The 22,333-nt window shown below is 39.0% G+C and overlaps 1 protein-coding gene across 3 annotated transcripts in view; it reads left to right on the forward strand.

Annotated features, from left to right (window-relative positions):
* Positions 1-20,988, forward strand: part of ZBTB8A (zinc finger and BTB domain containing 8A) — a 68,602-nt gene extending 47,614 nt beyond the window's left edge. For all 3 annotated transcript variants that reach the window (XM_053210792.1, XM_027059784.2, XM_027059783.2), the window contains 3 exons: positions 5,885-6,708; positions 10,451-10,620; positions 16,928-20,988. In XM_053210792.1, coding sequence (XP_053066767.1) covers positions 5,886-6,708; positions 10,451-10,620; positions 16,928-17,260 — 1,326 coding nt within the window. In that variant the 5' untranslated portion in view covers position 5,885 and the 3' untranslated portion in view covers positions 17,261-20,988. The remainder of the gene's footprint in view (positions 1-5,884; positions 6,709-10,450; positions 10,621-16,927) is intronic.
* The last annotated feature ends 1,345 nt before the right edge of the window (positions 20,989-22,333 follow it).

The raw sequence follows: 22,333 nt of genomic DNA on the forward strand, positions 1-22,333 counted from the left end.
TGTCCTTATAAGAAGACATTGTGAAGACACAAGGAGAGAGCTCCTTGTGAAGACACAGAGACACAGGGAGAAGACAGCCGTGTGAAGATGGAAACAGATTGGGGTTTTGCTGCCACAAACCAAAGAACTCCTGGGGTCACTAGACACTAGGAAGAAGCAAAGAAGGATTCCTCCCTCACAGGTTTCAGAGGGAGCATGGCGCTGCTGACATCTGGTTTTAGATATCCAGCATCCAGACTGCAAGATAATAAACTTCTGTTGTGTTAAGTCACCCAGTTTATGGTACTATATTACAATAGCTCCAGGAAACTAATATACAGATTAAGAAAGAAAAAAACATGTAAATACCACATATGCATTTAATAAAATTTAGCACTCATTTATGATAAAAATTTTTAGCAAGTTGGAAACAAAAGGGTAACCATCAAACGCCTATACTAAACATCAGTCTTAATGCTGAAATTTTAGGAGCATTTCCATTCAGTCAATATAAATAAATCTAACAAAAATATGCAAGATCTTAATAAAGAAAATAAGGGGGAGCTCCTGGGTGACTCAATTGGTTAAGCATTCGACTTTGGCTCAGGTCATAATCTCACGGTTCGTGAATTCGAGCCCTGAGTCGGGCTCTGTGCTGACAGCTCAGAGCCTGGAGCCTGCTTCAGAGTCTGTGTCTGTCTCCCTCTCTTTCTTCCCCTCCCCTCCCCTGCTTGCTCTCTCTTTCTCTGTCTCTCAAAAATAAATAAACATTAAAAAAAAAAAAGAAAGAAAAAAGAAGGAAACATTACTGAAGAATACAAAAAAAAGGCCTAAATAAATGGAGAATTATACTATGTTCCTGGATGATAAGACTCAATATCATAAAGATGTGAGTTTTGCCATAATCTATAAATTCAATTCCAAAATAAATGCCTATAGGATTTTTTTTTTTTTTAGTGAAACTTGATAAACTTACCCTAATATTTATATGGAAGTAGAAAGAGACACTTCTTTTTAATGTTATTTGATGAATTAGATGGGGGAATTCATTTTAAAGTTTTGGCAATTAATACTGTGAAGTATTACTGCAGAGATAGTCAAATAGACCAACTGAACTGAACAAAGGGCTCAGAAATAGATCCATGAATTTATGTAAACTAAATGTATAACAGACATAGTATTACAAATTAATGGGGAAAGGATAGACTATTCAATAAATAGTGCCAGAAAAATTGGTTACCTGAATGAAAAAAATTAGAATACCACATGCAAAATAAATAGATTAAAGCCTTAAAAGTGAAGAACAGAACTTTAAAAAATATCTTTATGTCCTTGAAACAGGAATTTTTTTTCTTTTTTCTTTTCCTTTTTTTTGAGAGAGAGCATGCATGGGAGGGACAGAAAGAGAGAGAGAGAATCCCACGCAGGATTGCACTATCAGTGTGGAGCCCGACTCGGGGCTCAAACCCATGAACTGTGAGATCATGACCTGAGCCGAAATTAAGAGACGCTTAACCGACTGAGCCACCCAGGTGCCCCTAAAAGCTTCTTTTTAATGAAAACCACCTTAAGTGAAGTCAAAAAGTCAAACCACAGACTGGGAGAAGATACTTGCAAAGCATATAGCTGATGAAGGATTAGTATGTTGGCTATTTAAAGGATATCTATAAATAAATAAAAAAAAGACAACCCAACTTGAAAAATAAGAAAGGTTATTGTGTAGATAGCATTATTGCCCCTGTTCATCATCCCCTGCCAATATTCACACCCTTTGCTGTGTGACTTCACAGTTCTTCCCACTCACGCAGCACGAGACATTTCTTCCTTTGACTTTAGATTTGGCCATGGCATTTGCTTTAGACTATTAGAATATGGTAGATGTAACAGTGTGCCACTTGCAAGCCTAAGCCATAAGAGGTCTCATATATTTCCACTTGGTCTTTTGTACCTTTGCCATTATCACGAGATGAAATTGGCCAAGCCAGCCAACTGGTTCCAGGAGGAAGGTATGAGACCATGTAATAACACAACTAACCTGGACAAGCTGCCTAAATCAGCTGACTCCTAGGTATGTGAGTGGACCCAGGCAAGATCACAGAACTGCCCTAACAAGTCCAGCCTAAATTAGCCAACCCATAGGCATGTGAGCTAAATACATACTTATCGTATGGCATTGTTTTTTGTAGTTAGTTAGTTGTTATACAGTGTTAGTTAACAACACTGTAATGAGCAAGAAATTCTCCGACTCACAGTCAATAAACATTAATTGTATGATCCACACAAATAAAAGCAATGACATACCATTGCATATTTGAAAGATTGACAAATTAAAAAGTATAATACTAAGTTCTGACAGAAATGAGAAGTAGTAATTGATATATACCGTTAATGGGAGTGACAGGGCTCTGGCCATTGCATTGCAAGTGTAAGTCCCCTGGGTGAGGCATCCAGGAAAGCCATTCCACACAGCCCCCGCCCCGATTAAAAAAAGAAGACAAACTGGGCTGGTAATTGTCTTTTGTCTTTTCCTCTCCCTGCCAGGAATGTGGACATCAGGCTGGAGATGGGGCAGCCGCTATCTTGCAACATGAGGTGTTTTAATTTCATTGATTGTATTTTTCATATATTAAATCCATTTGGTTCCCCCTCAAACCTACCTCTTCTTCCCGCCCCTCCCCCCACTGGTTTCTTTTTTTGTGGATAATAATAAAAGTAAAAGGAGAATGGCTAACATTTATGAAGTGCTTTTTACATGTCCAACATATAATTTGGAGTGCTCTGTGTACCTCAGCTCATTCAATCCTCACAATAATCCTATGAAAGAAGTGCTATTTTTTTGTTCCATTTTACAGGTAAGGAAATGGATACAGAAGTTAGATAAATTGCCTGGGTTCATACAGCTATTAAGTGGAGCCAGAATTCCAAATCCAGCTACCCGGCTCTAGCGTCAATGCTCATGACTATTTGCTACTTTTATTCTCTTTTATCTCTTCGACCGTCTTAAAAAGGCTTATTTAATAGTCTCTTGGGTTTTTATTTTCTAAAATTGTTGGCGTTCCTATTCTCCTGTTTGTTCCACCTGCTGATTCTTCTTTATAAAGAATGATTCCCTTGTACGTTTTAACATTTTTGATTCATTCATTCAGCAACACTGATTGAGCACGTATCGTGTGGAGCTGGGGATACATAAGTAAAGCAGGCCAAGTCTCTGCTCTCTTACCTTAAATTCTAGTAGGAGAAAACAGTAAACAAGGGGACAGAGAACAGAAGGGAGTGATTATATAGGATGGTAAAGGAAAGATCTCTGATAAGGTGACATTTGAAAAGAGACCTGAAAATGTGAGAATGTGAGCTATGTGTATATCTGGGAGAAGAATCCCCAAGCAGATAGAATGGCCAAGACAAGGGCTGCACGGCAGGAACATGCCTTGAATGTTCAGGAATGGGCAGAGGCCTGTGTAGCTGGAATGTGGCATGTGAGGGACAGAGCAGAGCAGATGAGGGCAGAGAGACACCTGGACGCGAGAGGTGCCCATCACGCAGGGCCTTTGAGGTCATAACTTTGAGGCTGGATGGTGGGGGGGCCTTTGGAGGCTTTTTTGTGAGTCATAAGCTCAAAGATGGTATTTAAAACTATGAGACCAGATGGGCTCACCCAGAGAATAGTGTTAAGTAGAGAAGAGGTCTGAGCCCTGAGGCCTGGGACCTTCCAGCTGTAGGGGAGGAAAATTTTTCCTTGACCGTCTTCCTGGCTGGGTCTGGAAGTTAAACTGACAAAAGCCAAGTTAACACGAGGAACGCAAACAAATTACTTAATGTAAGTTTTACATGACCCAGAAGCCTTCATAAGGAAATGAAGACCGGAAGAAACAGACACTGAGTATATTTTTATGCTAGGTTGGATGAAGAGCGGAAGGACAGTCGTGGAGGAATATGGTAGGTCAAGGAGTAGGAGATAAATTTAGTAAGGGCGGGGGGAACTCGCCAAAGCCTGTTTGTTCACATTCTTTTCAGCGTCCCTTTGTTTTCTGAGATAAGGAATCTCTTTCTTCTGGGTATAGGGAGGGCACCTCTCACAGTAGGGTTATTTTTGTTGCAGGGGAGAAGGGAGGGGGGTGTCAGAGTGACCTTTCTGCTTCTGCTGTTTTCCCAAACTTCTTTAGTTCAAAATATTCAATACACCAAGGTGCCATATTTTAGGGTAGCGTGTCCGGAATCCCCCAGCACTGAGAGATTAGGAAAATGAACACCCAGCAAAGGAGACTGAGAAGGAGTGGCTGATAGAAGAACCATGGAGGAGTTGGTGTCCCGGCATTAAGTGAAGAAAGTGTTTGAGGATGAAGAGAAGGACCCACTGCCTCAGTAAAATGAGGACAAAGGAATGGCCATTGGACTTGACATGCAAGTTACTAATGAGCTTTTTAAAAATGATTTTGATGGATCGGGATGAAACCTGATAGAGAACAGAAGTGAAGACGGCAAGTGAAAAGAGCAAACCAAAACACGCTTTCAATGAATTTTGTGTGAAGGGAGCAGGGAAATGAGTAGTAAGCTGGGGCGCCTGGCCGGCTCAGCCAGTAGGGCATACGACTCTTGATCGTAGGGTCATGGGTTCGAGCCCCATGTGTGGTGTAGAGTTTACTTAAAACAAAATTTAAAACCATTATAGAGAAATGAGTAGTAGCCAGAGGTGGATTGTGAAACCAAGGGAGGTTTTGTTTGCTTGTTTCTTTTTAAGATAAGAGGTATTAGGCACCATGATGATCCAATATTGGAAACTATCCACTTTATATGAAGAAGGGAATGACTTTGAGTTCAGCATAAGCAGAGCTTACTTCCCACCTGGCTTGGTTCCTGAGAGCACCCCTCCTGAGCGGTTTTGCATTTACTTCTGCCAGGCGCCCAACGGGCCCTACCAGCCCAGGACTAATTTTCACATTAAAATTTCACCTTGTGGTTTGCCACACCAAACAGGTAAAATCAATTTGGATTCCAGAACCTCAAAAAGCAAAGGGTTGGGGGTGCCTGGGTGGCTCAGTCGGTTAAATGTCTGACTTGGATTTAGGTCATGATCTCGAGGTTCGTGAGTTTGAGCCCTGCGTCGGGCTCTGTGCTGACACCTCAGAGCCTGGAGCCTGCTTTGTGTCTGTCTTTTCTGTGTCTGTCTTTTCTCTCTTCCCTTCCCCTGCTCTCTGTCTCTCAAACATTAAAAAAAACTAAAAAGCAAAAGGTTTGATATCTCACCTAGGTACTTTTTTTTCCCCCCAGTCCCACAAAGACAAACTTTCTTTGTTTTTTTGCCAGGGATTTATGGGCAAAGTTTACTAGTCTTTCTTCATTGAGGTCGTGGTCCTTAGAGGGTTCCTACTTGTTACTTATCAAAACCCGAGCCCATAGATCACCATTTTGCTGGAAGCTGTAATCTTTCCCCTCATTCTTCCCCTGGCTAATTCCTGTTCACCTTTGAGGTCCCAGCCTAAAGATTACTTCTCAGGGAGGTGTTCCCAACCCTCTCCATCCCAATCTCGACTGACTTACTCTTCTACTCACAACATTGTCTTTCTGTCTTTGCCCTTGGCAAGTCATTTGTGACTTCACGTGAGTGTTTGCTTAGTTCCTGGTCCCCCTCTAGACTGAACACTGCATGAACCCAGGAAGCAAGCCTGTTCAGTTCAACACATAGCAGAAAGCCTGATTCATAGAGGATACTCAGTAAAGGTTGGTGACTGAACAAATAATTGTCCCCGAATCCCGTAACTAAGAGCACAGTACTAAGTAATCTCCTGTGTTTTGGAGACTGTATTCTCTAAGAAAGTGTTTTTCAGTGGAAACAAGAGAGAGGTTTCTGATGGCTATTTCAGTTGCCTGTGTCATTTCGGTTAACCTCGTGTCTTTTTCCCTCCAGCATGGAGATCTCCTCTCACCAGTCCCACCTCCTGCAACAACTGAACGAGCAGCGCAGGCAAGATGTCTTTTGTGATTGCAGCATTCTGGTTGAAGGGAAGGTCTTCAAAGCGCATCGAAATGTATTATTTGCTAGCAGTGGCTATTTCAAAATGCTTCTTTCTCAGAATTCAAAGGAGACCAGTCAACCCACTACAGCTACATTTCAGGCTTTCTCCCCCGACACTTTTACGGTTATCCTGGACTTCGTCTATTCCGGCAAACTCTCTCTTACTGGTCAGAATGTCATAGAAGTGATGTCAGCTGCAAGCTTCCTTCAGATGACTGATGTCATTAGTGTATGTAAGACCTTTATTAAATCTTCACTAGACATTAGCGAGAAAGAAAAAGATCGCTATTTCAGTCTCTCCGATAAAGATGCTAATTCTAATGGTATAGAACGTTCCTCCTTTTATAGTGGTAGCTGGCAAGAAGAAAGAGGTTCTCCACATTCTCACCTAAGCCCAGATCAAGGAACGGGTATAATAAGTGGGAAATCTTGGAGCAAGTATAATTACCATCCAGCCTCCCAAAGGAACACCCAACAACCTTTGGCCAAGCATGAACAAAGGAAAGATTCCATTAAAAAGTCCAAACATTGGAGGTTGTCACAGCCTTCTGAAGTTGCTCATTATAAGTCTAGCAAACGAGAAGCTCGGACATCGGATTCTTCCGGCCACATTTCCCAGTCGGAAGAACAAGCACAAGTTGATGCTGACATGGACTCTACTCCTGTTGGCTATCCGTATGGTCCAGGATCTGATGTCACATCCAGAAGCTTTCCAGGTACCCCAAAAAAGCATCCGTCCTCTCAATGAGTTTCTAAGACTCCTATCCAAATCAGTCCTATCTCAACATGCCCTTGCTTTGAAGTGTTACAGGCAGTTAAACCAAGAGGTTTTTTTTAAGTCCTACTTCTCTAATGAAATTTATTGTATAAGACATAAATTTAAATTTTTAACTAAAAATAATCTTGGCTAAATTTGAGAATAGTCAAAACTTAACAGACTTCTGAGGTGCAAAGCCAAGATTTCCAAACCTGTGTCAACAGATGATTAGCTCACTGTTAAGTGTTTAAAGCTCTCTTCTAAATGGTTTAAATCTCTAAGGGGCATAGCTTCACTTTAAATAGGTTATTTTTTTTTCTGAGTATTCACTCGGGAGGAGTACTTTTATAGAGAAAAGTTAAACAGAGCAACCATGTGAACTTACAAAGGTTCACAGACCCAAGACCTACCAGAAATGAAACTATATCTGATTTTATTGAGATATAAATACATAATTAAAAAAAAAAAAACAACTTAACACACAACCCATAGCATTGACACTGTAATCCTATATGCAACAATAATAGGAGACATCTCATTTTTATGATGGTAGTAAAATGCAGAAACATTATTATGTAGGTTGTTGGTTTCAGTAATTCTCCCCTCCCTGCCATAGAGAACAGGGATTAGAAATGCATGTCATTTTTTTTATGTTTATTTGTTTTTGAGAGAGAGAGACAGACTGTGAGTAAGGGAGGGACACAGAGAGAGGGACACAGAATCAGAAGCAGGTTCCAGGCTCTGAGCTGTCAGCACAGAGCCCGATGTGGGGCTCGAACCCATGAACTGTGGGATCATGACCTGAGCCAAAGTCAGAAGCTCAACTGACTGAGCCACCCAGGTGCCCCAGAAATGCATGTCATAATCAGGCAGCAAATTAATTAATCAAGTAGCAAATTTGCTTAACAGTTTACATGTGAATTTAAAGGAAAATCATAAGATGAAACTCCTACTGATTATAAGATTCAGATTATATATTTAGAATTTTTTTTAATTTAGGAAAATTTCAAACATATAAAAAAGTAAAGAGAATAGCATAATTCACCTCCATGTACCCCATTACCCAGTCTGAACAACTTCCGACTCATGGTCAATCTTGTTTCATCTGGATCACTACTTCTCACCCTTCCCTTTAGTATTATTTTTTTAAGTGTATTTATTTTGAGAGCGAGAGAGAGAGAAAGCCTGAGTGGGGGCGAGGCAGAGAGAGAGGGAGAGAGAGAATCTCAAGCAGGCTCTAATGCAGGACTTGATCTCACAAACCATGAGATCATGACCTGAGCCGAAATCAAGAGCCAGACACTTAACTGACTAAGCCACCTAAGCATCCCTCCCTTTATTATTTTTAAGCAAATATAACACATCATAAGTTTTCATCTGTAAATATTTCAGAAAGTGTCCCTAAAATATAGTCTTTTAAAAAAACCCACTACAATACCATAATTGTACCTAAACAAAATTAACAGTTTCTTAACATCAGTAAATAGCCAGTCAGTATTCACATTTCCTGGGTTGTCACATAAATTTTTTTTTTAATTTTTTAACATTTATTTATTTTTGAGACAGAGAGATACAGCATGAACGAGGGAGGGTCAGAAAGAGGGAGACACAGAATCTGAAACAGGCTCCAGGCTCTGAGCTGTCAGCACAGAGCCCGACGCGGGGCTCGAACTCACAGTCTGTGAGATCGTGACCTGAGCCGAAGTCAGCCGCTTAACCGACTGAGCCACCCAGGCGCCCCATAAATTTGTAAAAATAATTCGGTTGTGGGTGCTTGGGTGGCTTAGTGGTTAAGCATCCAACTCTTGATTTCAGCTCAGGTCATTTTCTCACGGTTTGTGGGTTCCAGCCCTGTATCATCAGGTTCAATGCTGACAACACGGAGCCTGCTTGAGATTCTCTGTCCCTTTGTCTCTGCCTCTCCCCCGTGCTCACTCACGTGCACATTCTTTCTCTAAATACATAAATAAACTTAAACAAACAAACAAACAAACAAACAATTCAGTTGTAGATAAGATACCTTAAAATAATAGGCAACCAAGGGGCGCCTGGGTGGCTCTGTTGGTTGAACGTCTGACTGGCTCAGGTCACGATCTCAAGGTTCGTGAGTTCAAGCCCTGCATTGGGCTCACTGCTGCCAGTGCAGAGCCCGCTTCTGATCCTCTGACCCCTTCTCTCTGCCCCTCCCCTGCTCGCTCGCTTTCTCTCGAAAAGAAACATTAAAAAAAATAATAGGCAACCGGATTGATCTTTACTAACCACATTTTTCTGTAGTACTAACCTGAAAAGACATGAAATTATATCCTATCACAGAGCTTACTAAACGTCCTGCTGAGCTCTGACCGTTGACCAAGGCATAGTGGTAACAGAGCAAAAATGAGAAATCTCTATTGAGTTTTAAAACAGCAAAAGACTGATCTTTTCTCTGTTTATGCTCTGTACTTCTGTAATTCTAGGCTATGTTAACCTAACTTCAGTAATGAACGGCTGAATTTAACAGCTATTAAATTGATGAAATTTGCTTCCAATCATAACTAACATCTTGAATACATATGAGTTTTATTTTTTTAAAGTTTATATATATGTATATATATGTTTTTGTTTTGTTTTGTTTTGTTTTGCTTTTAGTAATCTCTATGCCCCACATGGGGCTTGAACTCATGACCCCAAGATCAAGAGTTGCATGCTCTACTGACTAAGCCATCCAGGCACCCCTTGAATACAGTTTTATTAAAAAAATTTTTTTTAATATTTATTTATTTTTTAACAGAGAGAGAGAGAGAGAGAGAGACAGAGTGCCAGCAGGGGAGGGACAGAGAGGGGGAGACACAGAATCCAAAGCAGGCTCCAGGCTCTGAGCCGTCAGGACAGAACCCAACACAGGGCTCAAACCCACAAACTGTGAGATCATGACCTGAGCTGAAGTGAGATGCTTAGCCGACTGAGCCACCCAGGCGCCCTTTTTTATCGTTTTTCTTTTGAATACATGAGTTTTAAAACAAAAAAATTAAATATCCTTGTCATTTTTTCACCTTTAAAAGTACTACAAGTGTATGAAAAGAAAAGGCAAGAGGATAAAAATAGGTAAATAAAAAAGTCACTTAAAAGCTATCATATTGAATACTTTTACTTTGGATTGTATCTCCAGTTTTAAAATCCAGCACCACCTTTTGACATTTCAAATCTAGTGACTCTACAACACTGAGTAGAAAGATAAGGGTGAGAGTCAGTTAACCCTGACTTTGTAAATGTATCAAATACTGAAGTTACAGTTCTGGACTCAGGATCACATTAATGATCTAGTCTTAATAAAATTTCTTTCTTGGGGCGCCTGGATGGTTCAGTTAAGCGGCCCACTGGTCCTGATTTCCGTTCAGGTCACGATCCCAGGGTCATGGGATAGAGCCCCGAGTCCAGCTCCGTGCTGAGTGTGGAGCCTGCTTGAGATTCTCTCTCTCCCTCTCCCTCTGCCTCTCCCCTGCTTGCTTGCACTCTCTCTCTCTCTCTCTCTCTCTCTCTCAAAATAAAAAAATTAAAATTAAAAAAAAGGGAAAAGAAATAAAAGAAATAAATGCAATTTCTTCCTTCTCCTTTTCTCCTGCCTTTCGAAGACGGGACTCACCAACTCCTTTGGGATTCTTCGTGTTATACAATTGTTATGATGAACTTTCCAGAAATTTAATCAAACTGTCTCCTGACAGATGATCTGCCCAGGATGCGGTTCAAGTGCCCGTACTGCACACACGTGGTGAAGCGGAAAGCAGACCTCAAGCGCCACCTTCGCTGCCATACGGGAGAAAGGCCCTATCCGTGTCAAGCTTGTGGGAAAAGATTTAGCAGGCTGGACCATCTAAGTAGCCATTTCCGAACAGTATGTATATAATTTTTCATCATCTTACTTCTTAAGAAATGTGCGCATTTATCTGCTTTAGGATTTACTAAATCTCATTTACTGCGGGAAATCTTTTCATACAACTCTACCATATTGGAAATGTTTCCAACTTAATGGTTTTCCTTTACACGTGATGCATAATTTAATATATAATATATATACACTTTTTTATTCTCCTTTGAGACCTTGAAGTAAGAGATATTCTTTTGAATATCCATTTTGCTTTTTTGTTTTTTATTTATTTTTTGGAATATATATTATAATTCATTTAAAATCTAATATGTTTTTGTATACTGGTCTTTTCAAGAGCCGAAGACAATGTAAAGCAAAGATATTTGAATGTCTAGGTCAGAGTCACTACTTCAGGTACTCAGCCTCTGCTAGTGGTTCTCGAATCCTTTTCTGAAAAGATCTCAGTCTAGTTTCTACTGTTCAACCTCTGTCCACTATACTCCCTTTTTAGTCTCTCTCTAGTTTATCTGTAGTCTCCTCAAGGAAGGGAGCAAGGTGGGAGATTGAGCCACTTCCAGCCAGGGACAGGATTGTCAGCAGTCAGAAATCTCAGGGAATTTGCTGTTCAGTGCTCTGGTGGGTTAATAAGGTAAGGACATTGGAAAATTACTCTGCTGTTCATCTTGAGGCAAGAATGTTTTCCAAAATCTGTTGTATTACTCATACTTTTATTCCATTTATATGATCTCCTTTTAGCTTTAAAGGACAGTGGATTGGGGCACCTGAGTGCCTCAGTTGGTTAAGTATCCAACTGGATTTTGGCTCAGGTCATGATCTCACAGTTTGTGAGATTGAGCCCCAAATTGGGCTCTGTGCTGACAGCACAGACCCTGCTTGGGATTCTCTCCCTCTCTTTCTGCCTCTCCCCTGTGCTCACTCTCTCTCTCCCTAGCTCAAATAAATAAATAAACTTTAAAAAATAATAAATACCGACTTTGGCTCAGGTCATGATCTCGCGGTTCATGAGTTCAAGCCCCGCGTCGGGCTCTGTGCTGACAGCTCAGAACCTGGAGCCTGTTTCAGATTCTGTGTCTCCCTCTCTCTCTCTGACCCTCCCCCATTCATGCTCTGTCTCTGTCTCAAAAATAAATAAACGTTAAAATAAATAAACAAACAAACAAATAAATATAATAAATAATAAATAAAGGACAGTGGGTCACTTAAGGCAATTTCTTCAGGCATTGCTTTATAGTTAGTCAGCAATATATACTGAGCACCTATGCGCCAGCCCCTTTTCTCAGTGCTAGGTATCCATCAGTGAGTGAGCAAAACAGACAAAATCTCTACCTTCATTAACCTTATGAAGCTGGTTTTTTAAAATTAAAAACAACCTTTTATTATTTAAAGCAATGAAAAAGTATTAAACAAAGTAAAAATAAGAAAAATAAAATACTTTATTTTCACCACCGAAATATACCTTTCTTAACACTTTATCACATGCATATATATGGGTTGTTTCTAACTAAATTAGATCATACTACTTGTGATATTTTGTAGCCTGCTTTCTTTCATGAATAATCTACCTTGCCATCTCAGTAAACTTTTATTTGACATCCAGGTCAATTTCGCATTTCCCTGTAGTCTCCCAATACCTTTTATAGCTGGTTTTTCCAAGCCAGTATCCAATTCAGGACCCAGGGATCTCACTGTTAAGTCCCTTAAATATGTTTTTAAGAGAGCATAGTACTCTCAGCCACCCTTTTTATTTCCATAACACTGACTTACTTGAGATATCAAGATAATTGTTTTATAAAATAACCTACCTCTTGATTTCTCTGCTTGCTTCCACATGGTGTCATTCAGTTTGTTCCTCTCTCCCCCCTGAATTTTCTATAAACTAGAATTTTTATCTAAAGTCTTAATGGATTCAAGAAAAATACTTTCCGGGGCACCTGGGTGGCTCAGTTGGTTGAGCGTCCGACTTCGGCTCAGGTCATGATCTCGCGGTCCGCGAGTTCGAGCCCCGCGTCCGACTCTGTACTGACAGCTTGGAGCCTGGAGCCTGCTTCGCATTCTGTGTCTCCCTCTCTCTCTGGCCCTCCCCCGTTCATGCTCTGTCTCTCTCTGTCTCAAAAATAAATAAACGTTAAAAAAAATTAAAAAAAAAAAAAAAAAAAAGAGGGGCGCCTGGGTGGCTCAGTCGGTTAAGTGTCCGACTTACGCTCAGGTCACGATCTCGCGGTCCGTGAGTTCGAGCCTCGCGTGGGGCTCTGGGCTGACAGCTCAGAGCCTGGAGCCTGCTTCCGATTCTGTGTCTCCCTCTCTCTCTCTGCCCCTCCCCCATTCATGCTCTGTCTCTCTCTGTCTCAAAAATAAATAAGCGTTAAAAAAAAAAAAAAAAGATTGGTCACTAAGCTAGGTAATGATACCATGATCCCACCATTGAGCAGTTAAAGATGCCACCACGTGATTAGAAAGGAATCTATGTGGAACTATTTTGGCATTATGCTATATATATCCATTTCTTCATCAAGCATTCATTTAATGAGATTAACAGCAGTTGATAAACTCTGCCCAAATTATTAATTTTACTTGTGGTATGATTTACTGATTTTATCATTTCTTCTACATTATTAGCTAGAATTCTATAAAGTAAAACCTTCCCTCATCACCTGGAACTACTTGGTTACTTTGACATACAGTTACTACAGGAGAAACAGGATAAATATTTAATTCTTTCCCTTTAATTATCAATTTTCAAAATAAAGAGTTGATTAAATAGCAGTTTCAAATGGTAATATGAGTTTTTTCTGGCTTTATTTTTTTTCTAAATAGCATACAGTCTCATGAATTTTCATTGGTTCATTGTGTTTGGGACCACAACAATTATTATTCTTTTTGATACTCAAATTTTCAGTTTTGTCCAGTTGGACGACTTGAAACTGGTTCTTGTGTCCCTTTGTCATAAGTCCATTAAATATTCAAGGTGGCCTTATTCTCTGGCCCCCAAATTTCCCTACGCTCACCTGTATTTTCCCTGTCACAAAACTGGAATCAGCCATTTCTCAAAAGACCTGTGGGTCCTTTTAATGGGGAATGAAATTAGAAACCAAACTTTGGACATCTGGGGTGCTCATTGTTACTATGGTGTCATTCCCCTTAGATTATTTCAGTGGACAGGGGCACTGTGGTGGCTCATTCGGCTGAGCGTCTGACTTCAGCTCAGGTCATGATCTCACAGTACGTGAGTTCGAGTCCTACATTGGTCTCACCGCTGTCAGCGCAGAGCCCACTTAGGATCCTCTGTCCCCCCCTCTCTCTGCCCCTCCTCTGCTCGTTCTCTCTCTCAAAAAAAATAAACATTAAAAAAAAAAGATTATTTCAGTGGACAGAGCTGGAAGAAATATGTTTTTAAAATAATGAATTCATGGGGCACCTGGGTGGCTCAGTCAGTTAAGTGTCCGACTTCAGCTCAGGTCATGATCTCACAGTTCGTGGGTTTGAGCCCCGCGTAGGGCTCTGTGCTCACAGCTCGGAGCCTGGAGCCTGCTTCGGGTTCTGTGTCTCCCTTTCTCTCTGCCCCTCCCCAGCTGGTGCTCTGTCTCTCTCTCTGTCTCAAAAATAAATAAAAACATTTAAAAAAAAAGTTTAAAAAAATTAATTCATGATGATATATTCAATTTTAACATTATGTTTTATTTAATTTCTTTGACTTCATAATCATATTGGAATAGAAGGGATGGGGGATGAACATGAATCTGTGCCAGAACTTTCTAACAAAAACAGTACCACATATGATACCCATAACACTACTATTTCAGGAGAAATAAAGTACACTCAAATTGTGTACTTTCAATGTTTACTGATTAATATGTCAGGAGTTAAGTAGAAAATAATAACTATACTGAGTTGTAGTCCTATACATTTTCTTAGATATTTTACCACACTGCATTAGTTTTCTTGGGGTTTTTGGCCATTTGTGTTTGGTGGTGTACTTCCATAGTGTTCTGATTTTATCTAAATGAATATGCCATAAATATTAATTCAACATTATGATATTAATTATAGTGATTTTTAGAGTAGAACCCATAATCTCTGCTCTGACAGCTATTAAAGAAAGTTATTGGGGCGCCTGGGTGGCGCAGTCGGTTAAGCCTCCGACTTCAGCCAGGTCACGATCTCGCGGTCTGTGAGTTCGAGCCCCGCGTCAGGCTCTGGGCTGATGGCTCGGAGCCTGGAGCCTGTTAACGATTCTGTGTCTCCCTCTCTCTCTGCCCCTCCCCCGTTCATGCTCTGTCTCTCTCTGTCCCAAAAAAAAATAAATAAACGTTGAAAAAAAAAAAAAAAGAAAGTTATTTAGGGCATGTGGGTGGCTTAGTCAGTTAAGCATCTGACTTCGTCTTAAGTCATGATCTCACGGTTCGTGAGTTCAGGTCCTGCTTCAGGTGAGCCCCACTTCTCTCTCTCTCCCTCTCTCTCTCTCTCTCCCTCTCTGCCTCTTGTGGGATTCTCTCACCATCTCTCTCTGCCACTCACTTGCACCCTCTCTCTCTCAAAAATAAATAAAAAAGAAAGAAAGAAATCTGCTTATTAATAAGTATAATTATATAATTACTCATCTTACAACTTTTTTCTAAAGCAACTTCACACGTATTAACTCATTTGGTTCTCACAACCCGAGTTGTATTCCCACTAGTTGTTAAGGAAGGAAGCAGGGATAATAATAGGCTGACACATAGCAAGCAGCCTGTGTTGTTTTGACATATGTTGTTGTTTGAACCCATGTCCATTGTGATTTTCAGGCTTCCCTTCTGTTTGGGTGGTACTTCTACCTTGCTAGTTGTTAGATATTTTGACTATCACCCTGGAAGCAGGTTTATATTGTTTTCAGTTACTTGCTTCAAGATACATGGTTAATAAATGACAAAAGCAGGGCTAGAACCCAAGCCTTCCAGTTCCTGGTCTAGTCCTCTTTCTACAGGATCTTTCATTAATAGAAGTGACAAGAGATACTTCTATCTAAAAATATGTATCCTGGCTGGCTCAGTCAGTGGAGGATGCAACTCTTGGTCTCAAGGTTGTGGATTTGGGCCCCACGTTGGGTGTAGAGATTACTTAAAGATAAAATTTATATATATATACATATACATATGTACACACACATACACACACACATATATACACACATATATGTATGTATATATATATATATTTTTTTTAATGTCTCATTTTTTATTTTTGAGAGAGTGTGGGGGATGGGCAGAGAAAGAGAGAGAGACAGAGGATCCAAAGCGGGCTCTGCATTGATAGCAGGGAGTCTGACGAGGGGCTTGAATTCACAAACGTTGAGATTGTGACCTGAGCTGAAATCGGACACTTAACTGACTCAGTCACCCAGGTGCCCCAGTTTTTTTTTTTTTTAATTGTTTTAAGTTTATTTATTTATTTTGACAGAGCATGAGCAAGCAGGGGAGGGGCAGAGAGAAAGGAAGGGAGAGAGAATCCCAAGCAGGCTCCGTGCTGTCAGTGCAGAGCCCAACTTGGGGCTTGATCTCTCCCAAACTGTGAGATCATCACCTAGGCCAAAATCAAGAGTCAGACATTTAACTGACTAAGCCACCAGGCACCCTGTATATTTTTTATTCTATTTTAAAGAGAATGAGAGAGAGAGAGAGAGAGAGAGAGAGAGAGAGAGAGAGAGAATCTTAAGCAGGCTCCATGCTCAGTGTGGAGCCTGATGTGGGGCTCAATCCCACAACCCTGAGCCAAAAATCATGACCTGGGGTCATGACCTAAGCCAAAATCAAGAGTTAGATGCTCAAGCAAATGAGCCACCCAGGTGCCCCAAAGATAAAATCTTTTTTAAAAAAATGTTTCGATAAACTTAAATTTGGGACAATATATTTTTTTTTCTCTAGCTGATAATAATAAATTAACACACAAAACAAGAGGTTTCTCCCTCACCAAAATTAAGGTATATAAAGTCCTTAGAATAGTAAATGTGATATATTTAGTGTTTGCAATTATTATTATTCTGGAAGGTGTCCCTTGTTACCTTAGATATCAAAATATTGTTGGATTAAGGGATATGTGAAATTATTAAGCATGTGATATTAATCATAAAAATGTTATAGCCATCATTTAGAGAAAGTTGGTATTTATTTGTGACGTCAGTTTGTCATCAAAACCTGTGATCTTTTTCTAATAATTAGACGTTAATTTTAATATTAGTGCTTGGTTTTGGACATCTTAAGTTTATGCACTGGTACCGAGATCTTGAACTATGCCGCTTTTGAAAAATCTTTTTTTTATCGCTATTTAAATCTCTACACAGATTCACCAGGCATGCAAACTAATCTGCAGAAAATGCAAACGCCACGTGACTGATCTAACAGGGCAAGTGGTCCAGGAAGGAACCAGGCGCTACAGACTTTGTAACGAGTGCCTTGCTGAAGTTGGCATAGACAGCCTCCCCATTGATTTGGAAGCTGAACAGCATCTTATGTCCCCATCAGATGGAGATAAGGATTCCAGATGGCACTTGAGTGAAGATGAGAATAGATCATACGTGGAGATTGTAGAGGATGGGTCTGCTGATCTGGTCATACAACAGGTTGATGATAGTGAAGAAGAAGAAGAAAAGGAAATAAAACCCAACATTAGGTAGCTGACGTGTGACCCCACAGAGCTGTGGCGTGTATGCAACTTACATTGACTTCCTGTATCTCTCTTTCCATGGTCAGAGTCTGGTTAACAAATTTATCAGACTGACTTAAAAGTAGTGACCTAATATAACTTGCATGCTTTCCAAACAGGTCATTGTATCCATTCTGAACTTTGTTGCCCTAAAATATGTTGCTGCACCGGAAAGGAAGACCTAGCTTGAGTTGGCATGATGGATGAACAATTAATCCTCTTTTTTTTTCCCCCTTTTAATACTGGAAGATCTACTTAGCAAACTTTTCTCAAAGAAAATATTTTAAATAAATTTACCACAACCAAACCTTATGTAAGAGAATTTCAAGGTGTTGCAAAAACACAAACTATGAATACTGAATTTTCACAGGGAACCAGGTAAGAGCACATTTAAGGGTCTGGCACCCAGTCTGACTGAACTGATAAGTCTTTCTATTAATTTCAGATCTAAAACAACCTATCATTATCCCAATATGCTACATATTGTTTTAGGATCATGGCAGAAGACAAATCAAAAATGTTTGAAACGATTCATATTTGAATGTTTTGTCATGAAGTTAAAAATTACTCTTACGTAGTCCGTGTTGTTTTAAAAAAACAAAAGCCTAAAGTAGAGGCAGACCAGAGATTACATACAGACCTCATTTTCTAAAGCAGGAACTAATACTGCCTAAAAGTCAAGGTAGTTTGTGAAGATCTGACAATGTAATCCTCTTCCTCTCTACAGGAGAAAAAAAACAACAAAAAAACGATACACAAGAAAATTGGAGGTTACCACTTCTTAAGAATGATTTCTAACATTTATTTTTCTGCTCTATTGTTTTTAAAGTGCTGTCTCACACATTTTCTCACTTAATCAGCAAGGTAAATATTAATTGCCTCTGATTTGCAAATGACGAAATTAAGGTCAGAAAGTTTAAGCTTTGGGACTTGTGACGGACAGGTTTTGATTTTACACAGCCCTCTTCCAACTGTCTCTCCCTGTATTGTCTCTGGAAATGGCAGAGAATTAAAGTCAAACCTCACCAATCTGCAGTAATTAGAAAAAGAAGCCTATCAGAAAGCATGAAAGAATTTAATAATCTTTAACAACATATAATAACTTGAACTAGAGTTATCCAAGAGTGCTCAGTAATGTCCCTACAGTGTCTTTTGACATGTTTTTAATGTCAAGTTATTTATATGTAAATTTTATATATAACACTATTTGAACCAATTCTTCTCTTAGATGCTTTAAGCGTTTTTACTTATCTTGTTTATGTAATTTTTCAAAACAAACTTTTCCCCAAGGAAACAAAGGTGAGTTTCAACTCCTCCCCTGTATGAATTAGGAAACATTCTAAACGTACAGTTAAATTGGAGAAGCATTATTTTAGTTCTGAAGATAAAATCTAAATGCCAAAAAAACCTGACCTTACTAAAGGTCACTGCAAGTTATTACAATTAAGCTTGATCTGATTTAATTTTGATTGAGAGAGGCTCTCTATCAAATTATACTATATTTCTAAATGTCATAACATATGTCAATATGACCCTTTTCATTTTATTCTTTCTCTCATTCTTTCATTAGTGATTGTCCTTTGATACAAGTTGAGGGCTAAAATGGTTAATTTCTAAAACATTTCTTATAAATAGATGACTAACCATTTGTTTTTGTTTTATGGTACTTAATGCTGAGACTTTTTTCAAGATTCCCCTGACGGTAAATTTCCATTCGCTTCAAGACTGGATGGTATGCACTGAGTTCATTGTGCTCCCCACATGACTGTTCCTGAATCAGGAGTCTTAACAATGAAGTTATATCCAAATGAGTGAGGGAACACTTGTCATTCTCTAGTCTCACCAGATGGTAGCATCTTTTAAAATTATTATCTGATTTTTTAGTCCTTGGAGCCAAGAGGAAAAATGAGTGATGGGAGCTTTATTCATGAGGATGATTAGTGCTTGCATGTGTATGCTCTAATGCACTTTAGTCTGTGATCTAAATGTTCTTTTATGCTGTTCTCTTCTGCATGCGAACATCAGCATGAATGTCAGCAAAGTCCACTGGACATGATGCCACCAGCACCGTATCTGAAATAATGCTTTCTCATTGTTTATAACAAGCAACAAGCTATCCCCACAAAACAGCCATCAGGCTCATCAAACTAGACAGCTCATCTATCCTACCATTTTAGTATCCTAAAAGAAAAACATTTGTGACATGTTTGTAAGTTGTAAATAATAACTCCAGTTATCATATCATATGTATCGAAGACTTTAAAGACCAGTTCTTTCCCAGAGTGAGACTGTCCAGTAATGGTTTCTGAGAAAACAAAAGTCTTTGGCTTTTAAATGTGGGGAAATGTTACATAGGGGTGTAATCTCTTAATGTAAACTTAATTTATGCCAAGGGTTTTTTCTTTTTTTAGTATTAGCAAAATAGCGGGAGTTGGTTAGAACAAAGTTTGCTCTTACAGTAATGCTGTTTATCAGCTGGTGAATGCCTTTCTAACTGTGTGGTCCTCAAGAGTGTGTGGCGATGGGAAGAAGAGTTGCAAAATAAAGCAATACCGCAGTCGTGCCTAGTGGCTGGAGGAGGCAAAATGGACTAGATCGGTGGTTTAAAAGATTTTTTTTTTTAACCCAAGAAACCCTTTCTTCAAATGAATTGTTTCAGAGAGAAGCCCACCATTTAAGGTGGGCGAAACCCTAAAATCAGAGCTGCTCTTGTTAAAGCCCTCTGTGAGCCTTTCACCAGACACCTCTGCAGAGCTCAGGAGTGCGGTACTGAAAACCTTGGAACCAGGGAACTTTTTGAATTCCCTTTGAGCATTGCGGTTTTACTTCATTACCTCTGTTACCGTGCTGATAAACTGGTAATCACGGGGTCTCCTAGAGCAGCAGATCACAGCCTTCATCGGTACAATATTCCTTCTATAGTTAGCATGTCTTTTGAAGAACAAATTTTTCAACATTGGATTTTTGACTAATGAAATCAAAACAAGCACCGTTACTGCTTTTATGCCACCAAGTCATTGCTTAATGGATGAAGAAAGTTTGGTGTGTCAGTTACTTAAGAGCTCAGACTGAATTCATTAAAGTTATTTTGCTAAGTCATGCTAAGATATATCGAAACTTCCACTCATATTGGATATATATATATATATATATCCTATATATACATATATATCCTATATATACATATATATCCTAAATTAATTAATACCATGGAAATTTAATACTGTGGAAAATCACTAAAAGTGACATAGTGTAAGATTATTTAACTGGGAAGGCTGATAATAATAGGTACTGGAGGACCAAACTTTATACATGGAAAGTTCTATGTTATTTTATATTAGAGTGGATCAGTATTACTATTTATCATTTATATAGCATTTTATATTTACAAAGTATTTAATAATTTTTATGTTATTCTTTACATATCTATGAAATAGGACAGTTCTCTCACATGAAAGGTAAAGAAATTGAGGCACAGAACAGTAAAGCAACCTCCCTAAGACAACCCAGTGAAACAATGGCAAAAATAGGAACTAGAATGATCGGATTTTCTGAATCCTAGAATATCAGCTTAATTCACTGAGGTGTGTTGTGTATTACTCGATTTTATAAGATGCCTTTTACAAATAATAGTCAATTGTCTTAAAGTTGACGTCATTGTATGTGGATAAATCCTATACAGAATAAATATTATGTAAAGGATGTGACTTTAGTTATAAGAGTTTTAATGATAAAATTCAGGTTACCACAGAAACAGCACTGTTTAGCCAGTGGCTTTATATATTGTGAAGTATAATTAATATTTTATTTTGATATAGGAGTTTCTTAACTATTCATGCTAATGGAGCCATGAATAGACCAGAAAAATGAAATCCACAGAGGATCTATACACTTCGTCTTCAAACATGTTAGTCTTTTCCCTACGGAATTTGTATTGATGCCAACAAAAAGTCAAATATGTTAATAAGTGATAAACCACACACAAGAGAAGCCAAGGGCCTCTTAACTTTTCGAGGCTTTTCAATACTGAAATAGGATAAACACTTTTCTCCATCTCTTTATTTTTTTTCACATCCGTTTCAAAAGCCATTGGATACTTACCACCTTGAGATTGGAAACCAGTGACCAGGGTAATGCCAGTCATCTCTTTACCTTTAGACTTGATTAGATAGATCATTTACAAACATTGTTAAATGGAATACAGCTTATAAAGTATATCTAGGAACTTATTATACTCTGCTCTGCTCTTTCAGATTTCTAGATATACAAATCCATTATATAGTTGCTTGATTTTCCCATTGGGAAAATCTTTTAATCCCTTGCTGATATTATTTACAACCACTTAAATTTCTTCATTAAAGAGTAACTTTATATTTACATTTACATTTATATTTATTCAACCCTTAAGGGGAGAAAGCGGAACATTTCTGCCTAGACCATGGTTCTCATCCTTGGCTGCATATTAGAATCACTTATGGAGCTTTTATTTTTTTTTTTTAAGTTTATTTATTTTTGAAAGAGAGACAGAATATGAGCCGGGAGGGGCAGAGAGAGAGTGGGGGACACAAAATCTGAAGCAGGCTCCAGGCTGCCAGCACAGAGACCAACACGGGGCTTGAACTCATGAGCAGTGAGATCATGACCTGAGCTGAAGTCGGATGCTTAACCAACTGCACCACCCAGGCGCTCCACTTCTGAAGCTTTTAAAAACACAGATGCCTAAGCAAATCACAATCTTTGGCAGATGGGACCTTGATGAGGTATTTTTTAAAAATCTTCCCAGTGTCTTTTGTGCAAAATAGGACCCCTATTCAAGGTTTCCCTCTGTCCTTATAGTTGCCTCAATGGGCATTTGAACCATTTGACCTTCCAGCTTACTGGTTCTCAACCTTATCTGAAAGGAAGATATTAATTTTTGTGAAATGTCAAGATACCGTATATGTTTCCTTAAAGTTTTTATTAGGACAAATAATAACACTCTAAATTATTGGGTAGTCTTAAACTAGTCCATTTTTACTTTGGGATACATTTGGGTTTTATTTGA

Source organism: Acinonyx jubatus, chromosome C1 (genome assembly GCF_027475565.1).
Source record: "Acinonyx jubatus isolate Ajub_Pintada_27869175 chromosome C1, VMU_Ajub_asm_v1.0, whole genome shotgun sequence".
NCBI classification, from domain to species: Eukaryota; Metazoa; Chordata; class Mammalia; order Carnivora; family Felidae; genus Acinonyx; species Acinonyx jubatus.